We start from the raw sequence: 7,183 nt of genomic DNA, 5'->3' as shown, positions 1-7,183 counted from the left end.
TCAGCCTCCCCCCCGCGAGGCCGCAGCCGCCAGATCCAGGGGTGCCCACCAGCGCCCCCCAAATCCCACCTCCCCCCCAAAAAAATTCCTCCTCCCTCCCCCCCCCCACAGCTCCCGTGCGGTCGTGGCCCCTTTAACAGGAGACTGACAGACGGCTCTGAATGGCCAATGGGAGGCGTCGTCGGCGCCGGCCGGTGGCTAAACCCCGCCTCCGCACGGACTGGGAGGGGTCGCGCGGGCGGAGAGCGGAAGGCGGGGCTCGAAGAGCGCCGGCCAATAAGCGCGCGGCGTGCGGCGGCTGGGGCGGGAGGCGGAGCCCGGCAGGGGGATGATGTCACCTGGAGCTAGTGGCGCGCGGCGTGGAATGCGAGTTGCGACCCCGGATCCCGGAGGTGGCGCGCGCCGGCCCTGGCGCCGCACGGGACGCGAGGGCTGGACCGGCGGTGAGGTGGGAGTAAAGGTTGGATTTTAAGGCGGGGGCGGCTCCCGGAGACACGCGCTCAGGTTGGAGGGTGGGGTGAATGCCGGGTCGGCGAGTGCACCTTGTTCTGCACCCCCTGCGCCCACCTCGGGAACTGCACGCGGCACCCCCACCTCCCACGCTGATGATAGTACGGCCTGCAGGGCTCCCCTGGCGAACGAAGCTTATGGTTCGCTCCACCCCGCCCACACAGAGGCCGCCCACCGGCTCTGCAGCTTCTCAGGACTCCTCTGTCAGATCAACTACAGAAGGGGCTTGGCCTTCGCCCTCGGTCTGTCTTTAAGGGCAGGGGGCGTTGTCTTCGGTTATGACCCCGCACTCGGACCCAGACAGGGCCCCAGCCTCCGCCTTGGACTTAGGCCTAGGAAGCCGGCCAGCCTCCGCCTTCAGACCTTGGGGGAAAGTCTCCACCTCTGCTCTCAGACTCTGAAAAGGGTTTCTTCCGGACCTGCTCTAGACTTCAGCTTCTCTCCCTCCCCCACATCCCAAGACACTCTAACCCCAGGATGCAGGACAGACACACAGACACTCAGTGAGGGTCAAAGATCTTTAAATAAGGAGCCGGTGACAATAAATACTGTACAGGGGAGGGGGCGGGGTGAGGGTCCAGATACTGTAGTTTCAGCCTCGAGACTCCAAGGACCTGCAAAGAGGGTGAAGAGATGGGAGCCAAGCTCAGGGGAGGGGACCTGGGGAGGCTTGGGAGAGAACCAGGACTGGGGTTCCAGAGTCAGGGGCCCAGGGAAGCAGACTGAGGGATTCCAGAGAGTAGGCTGCAGATGTTGGGATGACAGTGAGCTGGGAGTCCCCAAAGGATGTAGCCAGAACGGCTTGTGAGAGCCTGGGTCGGGGTCAAGGGTCAGAACCCCAGGGAGAGGAGCCAGGACTGGGGGTAGCCAGGAAGGTCCCAGAAATCACTGGCCTGGTTTGGGACTCGGGATAAAGGAGGCAACGGAGGCCCCAGGGGTGTGGTGGCAAAGGGCTCACGAGTAGCTCTGATGCTGCTGGCGCCGGCGGGCAGAGCGCATCTTCTCGAAGCGGGCCTCCATCTCCTCCAGCACACGAGGTGTGTAACGCACCACCAGCTTCACCGAGCCCTGGGCTGCCTTCAGCAGCTCCACTGCCTTCTCGTGCTGCTCACCCTCAACGCTCTGCAGGGCAGTGCACAGACACCTGCGCCTGGGGCCTACCACCCACACCCAGCCCCACCCGTGGAAATGGGACCTACCGGTGGTGGGCCTGGTACCAGCCTGAGATGTCAAGGCCTCGAGGCTTCAGGGGAGAGTCATTAATTCTTGGCTCAGGGCCCTCCCTCAAAAACTTCCAAGGTTTTCATGTCGGGGACAAGCCCTATCTGCCCTCGCTCACTAAGCTAGACCTCCAGGTCCATCTTTATCCCCTCTGTCCCCGAAGCCTGCTAATCTCCAGCTCCCTCCCTCTTGCTGACTCCCTCCTTTTTGTCCCCACCACCCTGGCCCCAGCTCAGGCCTCATCCTCTCCCCAGTGGACTTTCACCTAGCCTCCTCCCTAGAATTTTTGGCCTCCAGTCTCTACCTTCAGTCCATCCCCTATAAAGTCCCAAAGGGATCCTTCTACACCTCCAAGCTGAGCCTATCCATCTCCTCTTCCCAGCCTTCCCATGGCTCCCCAGAACCCTTTAGACAAAGTCCCAGCTTCTCAGGCTGGTACTCAGGCCCTGTGTAGCCGGCCCCCACTACCGATCCAGCTGTGCTGCCATCTATTTCTAACCGCAGTGATTTTAAGTAACTATGTGCTCCAGTCCTCCACTAGACCTAAGCCCTTTCTGTTCAGCTCAGAGGAGTGTAGAGTCACAGCCCCTACCTACAACACCCTTAGCTGCTAATAGTCTTCTCTACTTTATTTGCCTGGAGAACTCCTTCTCGTCCTTCAAAACCCAACTCAAATGTTCCTTTCTCTGCAAAAACTTCCCTCATCTACACCACAGACCATATTCGGGCTCTCGCGGTGCTTTGTGCTTCCTCATTATTATCTCCCCAGATTAGGACTATTCCAGTCACTCTCCCTCACCAAGAAGGGAGTCCTTGAATATCGGAGCTGAGGCAAACTTCTCTCAGGGTCTGTAGCAGTGCCCAGCACGCAGTACTCTATCGTTGCTTGTTGAATGAATGTCAAAAGCAGGGACTGTGCTACCTTGAACAGACTGTGAGCCCAGCCTCAGTCCCCACTCACCACACCATTCACTGAGAGCAGCTGGTCCCCACGCTTGAGGCCTCCATGGCGGTCAGCCACACCTCCAGGGATGACACGGGAGATGTAGATGGGGGAGTTCTGCTCCTTGCCCCCCATGATGTTGAAGCCCAGGCCCTCATCTGTCTTGGGCAGCTCCACTACCCTGGGATGTGCGTGGCCCTCACTGGCTGTGAAGGCAGCCACTGTGGCCTGGGAGAGAGAAAGCACTGGGAGGTGAGGGCCGCTCCATGGTGGGCAGGCAGATGAGCGGGGAGGATCTGGGCCAGGGAGAGCAATTTGGGCCAGATCACTTTCCCCGCGCAGGGGACACCTGCCACAGTTCAGCACAAGCTTGCATTGTAATGAGTCTCTCTTAATTCACTCTGGATGCTTCAGACATGTCAAAGGGAATGTCTCCACCTGGTGTGAGTGTGTCTTAAATAGTCAACGCTTGCCAATCTCGATTTTTAATAGAGAAAAACAAGGCCTGGAAGGAGCTGAGAGCCTCCAGGAAGCAGCAAGAAACAGCATACAACTATAGTTTAATAAGATTTCAGTGTTTCATGCTATTTCATTGTATAGGTGTTAAAAGGTTTCTTCTTCTTCTTCTTCTTCTTTTTTTTTTTTTAAGATTTTATTTATTTATTTGAGAGAGAGCACATGAGAGGGGGGGAGAGTCAGAGGGAGAAGCAGACTCTCCGCTGAGCAGGGAGCCCGACGCAGAACGTGATCCTGGGACTCCAGGATCATGACCTGAGCCGAAGGTAGTTGCCTAACGGACTGAGCCACCCAGGCGCCCCAAAAGGTATCTTCTTGTCAGGTATGCGGCACGAGTTCACATTTGAAGTTGCTAAAGATGCCGTTATATGACATTCAAGTACAACTTACGAGATTATAATACCAGTAAATAATAGTAACGCTAGTACATAGATTTGGCAAAAATCATGAAGGAAGAAACAGGCATGACTGACTTTAGGAAGTTACTAAGCTAGACCAGGCAGTTCAGTGGATACCATGAGTGATGGCATGGGGGGTACCTACCTTGGCTGTGGCGTGGGCCCGGATCTCAGCACTGCCCGTGATGTCCAGCGTGTCATAGAGCTGCTCGTACACCTGGTGAAGACAACGGCAGCATCAGGGAACCACCAGCCAGCCCCTCCTCCCTTCAACTCCAGAGTCCAGCCCGCAGACCCTCCCACCCAAGGATCGGCCCCGCCCCCAGCAACCCGGAGCCCGAGGAAACTACAATTCCCGAAGAACCCCGCGGCTGAAGCGCGGGCACCCCCAAGCGGTCCGCCCCCGGCGCTGCTGGGAGGCGTAGTCCCTGGGCTCTGGGCGACGACCAGGACGGCGGCCGCCCGCTTGTGCCCCGGCGCCGCGCTGCTCTCACCTCCCGGATGGCAGAGCAGAAGCGGCTCTGCAGGACTCGCTGGAGGGCCTGCAGCTTCTGCGGGGGCAGCTCCCCGCTGCGCTGGAGCCGCTCGAGGAGCTCCACCGCCCGGGACACGTCTGCGGGGCGGGGGCGGGGCGCAGAGACAGAGTCAGAGACGCAGAGAAGCACGGAGAGATGCGGCAGAAACCGAGTAAGGGCGAGCGCTGACAGATCCCGGGAAAGACAGCCGAGTCCCAGTCGGACACCCGCAGAGTCGCCGGGGACAAGGGGACTGCGACCAGCCAGGCGCCCTGCGCCCCAGGACCCCATGCGCACACAGGAAGGGCTGTGCTGTGGGCGCCCCTCCTGGGCCCGCTAAGCCCACGGACCTTCCCAAACGCACAAACCGCGGCGCCCCGCCCACCCCCCCGCTCGATATGCCCGCCCACCCGCTGGGGGCCTGGCCGGGGAGGGACGGGGACCGAGGTCCCGGACGCGGGCCGCGGCCGGTGGGCAGGGCCCCCTGGCGCGCTTACCCCGCTCCAGCCCCAGCGGCTCCACCAGCGCAGCCATGTCTGCGCCGCCGCGGCGAGCTGCCCGCCCGCCCGGTCTCCGGCGAGGAAGGCGGGGCTGCGCGAGGCCACGCCCCGGGCGGCGGGCGCCCCCAGCGGGGGCGCGGCTCGACTTGTGCTCCGCTCCCGGCGCCGTGGCCGCGCCACCTGCTGCCACGCCTGTCTGGCTGCCCAGCCCACAGTCGCCAACTGTCTGTCCCGTTTGGGACCCCTCCTCTTGCAGCTTGTTTGCACCTCCTTCCGTTTCACTGCCCTGCCCGCCACATCTGTCTCTCCCCTTTCTCTTTTTTCCACGTTCATTGAACAAACGTTATGTTAAACATCTGGACACGATGGTGAGCAGGGCAAACAAGCCCACTGCTCGCAAGGAACTTAGTCTATGGGAGAGGGGAGGTAGACAACCAACTATGGCTGTGATAAATTGGGAGTGAGGAGGTGGTGTTCCAGGAGGGCCACTGAGATAGTCCTTGGAGGGAAGGTCATCAGGAGGTGGGGCATGAATCATTTTCCAGGCGGAAAGAGCCCACAAAGTAAAAACTAGAGTGGTTCATGATGGTGAGAAGGTAGGCAGGATACAGGTTATGCACGGCCTTGTGTGTTGGCATACACATGATGACTTTGGACTTCGTGGTAACTCCTAAGAGTAAAATGTGATATTCACATGTGTATTTTAAGATCCGTGTAGCTACGATGTGGGGACTGGATTGGATGGCAGCAACAGCGGAAGCCGGGGGACCAGCGAGAAGGTTCTCCCAGCAATACTGTGATGGCTTGGACACGGATAGGAGACAGGAAGGACAGGTGGACAGATTTGGAAATGTCTGGACCTGTCTTGGTGGTTAGCTGTGTTCATTAGCTGGGGGCAAGATAATGCACAACGAAGAGGACCTAGGACTGAGTCCCTGAAACTCCTAACATTTCAAAGGTGGGAAGAAGACAAAGAATGGCAGGAAAGTAGGAGGAAAACCAGGTGGGAGGAAAGGTTAAGAGAGTGCTTTTAAAAAAAGAAGTGGGCAGTGGTATCAGATACACTCTAGAGAGGCCAAAGAAATACAGGAAACGTTGACAAGACTGTGGAGAAGTCTGACTGCTGCCCACCAGCACCATTAGCTGGATAGGGGAATGGAATCCTGAAAAGGACTTTAGCCAAGTGAGAGGACTAGAGCAGGTATGTCTATCCCTCTCCTTCATAGTATTTTTCTCTCATTTTAACAACAGTTGACAGTGAAAACAAAATCAAGTAACACAGGAGGGCTAATACTGAAAAGCACCAACCCCTGTCCTAACTCTCCCCGCTGCAAGAGGCAACAATTTAAAGATACTTTGCTTGTGTATCTAAGTAATCTGTTACTTCTCAATTTATCAATTTTAGACGTTAGTAATATATTACATATTGATTTTCTGCTCTTACAACCTTTCCGCTCTCTTCCCATGGTAGTTTTATGGTACCAGTTCCTAGGGCAATCAATAAAGTGCTCATATTATGTCTAAGTACTGACTGTTTACTAGAGAGCCCAAGCAGTGTTCTGTGATTACATTGCCTCTCCTGAACAGCTTTTTTCCTGCGACTTCAATCTGCTTTTCTTCCACATTCTCAATTTTTCAAACTTTCCATCATAACATATTTTACTGAATCTTTTCTAGCCAGGTTTACTGAGAAATAATTGACAAGCATCACTGTAGAAGTTAGGGTGCTTACAGCACGATGGTTTTATTTGTGTACATTGTGAAATGATAAATGCCATCAGTTCAGCGACTGAAGCTTTTTTATTGTGAAACTCCTTAGAAATTTGAGTCCTCTGACTCCAGTGTGGACTAAGTGCTCTCTAGAAACTGCCATCTGGGATTTTCCCCTGCTGCTCTGAACTGGATCCTGTTTCCTCTCCTTTAACTCCCTGTTGACTTCCTTAAAAGATTGTGAGGTTTCTCTTACTTTCAAGAAAGTTTGTCTTTTTCCCCACCCCAGCACCTTTTTTTTTTTTTTTTAAGATTTTATTTATTTGACAGAGAGAGATACTGTGAGAGAGGGAACACAAGCAGGGGGAGTGGGAGAGGGAGAAGCAGGCTTCCCGCCGAGCAGGGAGCCCGATGTGGGACTCAATCCCAGGACCCTGGGATCATGACCTGAGCCGAAGGCAGACGCTTAACGACTGAGCCACCCAGGCGCACTGCACCTACATCCTTAATTTGTTATTGTTTTCAGTTCTGAAGTTTCCGTTTGATTTTTTTTCTTTTAAAGATGGCAGATCTCTAGTAAAGCTCTCCATCCTTTCCTTGTTTCCTAGTTATTTCACTGATAACTCCCAACATCAGAATGCCTGGGTCTCTTGGCTACTTTTCCCTTGGTTTTCAGCAACTCAAGTCTTCTTTCTAGAATGCCTAATGATGGGACGCCTGGGTGGCTCAGTCGGTTAAGCGGCTGCCTTCGGCTCAGGTCATGATCCCAGGTCCTGGGATCGAGTCCCACATCAGGCTCCTTGCTCGTCGGGGAGCCTGCTTCTCCCTCTGCCTGCCTCTCCCCCTGCTTGTGTTCTGTCTCTCTCTCTC

At 55.9% G+C, this 7,183-nt stretch overlaps 2 protein-coding genes across 2 annotated transcripts; one reads left to right on the top strand and one right to left on the bottom strand.

Moving 5' to 3' along the window:
• The first annotated feature begins 338 nt into the window (after nt 1-338).
• C16H19orf73 (chromosome 16 C19orf73 homolog) lies at nt 339-1,020 on the top strand. The gene is given in 2 exon segments (XM_081807249.1): nt 339-553; nt 555-1,020. Coding segments are annotated over 2 exon segments (399 nt in total). The 5' UTR covers nt 339-364; the 3' UTR covers nt 765-1,020.
• LIN7B (lin-7 cell polarity scaffold B) lies at nt 1,015-4,702 on the bottom strand. The gene is made up of 6 exons (XM_006750350.2): nt 4,601-4,702; nt 4,083-4,201; nt 3,734-3,805; nt 2,693-2,902; nt 1,469-1,632; nt 1,015-1,124 (listed from the first exon to the last, which is right to left on the bottom strand). Exons 1-6 carry the CDS (start codon nt 4,635-4,637, stop codon nt 1,103-1,105), a joined length of 624 nt encoding a protein of 207 aa, XP_006750413.2. The 5' UTR covers nt 4,638-4,702; the 3' UTR covers nt 1,015-1,102.
• Between the last annotated feature and the right edge of the window lie 2,481 nt (nt 4,703-7,183).

This window comes from Leptonychotes weddellii, chromosome 16, assembly GCF_054177405.1.
Source record: "Leptonychotes weddellii isolate Sample4059 chromosome 16, ASM5417740v2, whole genome shotgun sequence".
Classification (NCBI taxonomy): Eukaryota; Metazoa; Chordata; class Mammalia; order Carnivora; family Phocidae; genus Leptonychotes; species Leptonychotes weddellii.
This window is presented reverse-complemented; position numbering and strand designations above follow the sequence as displayed.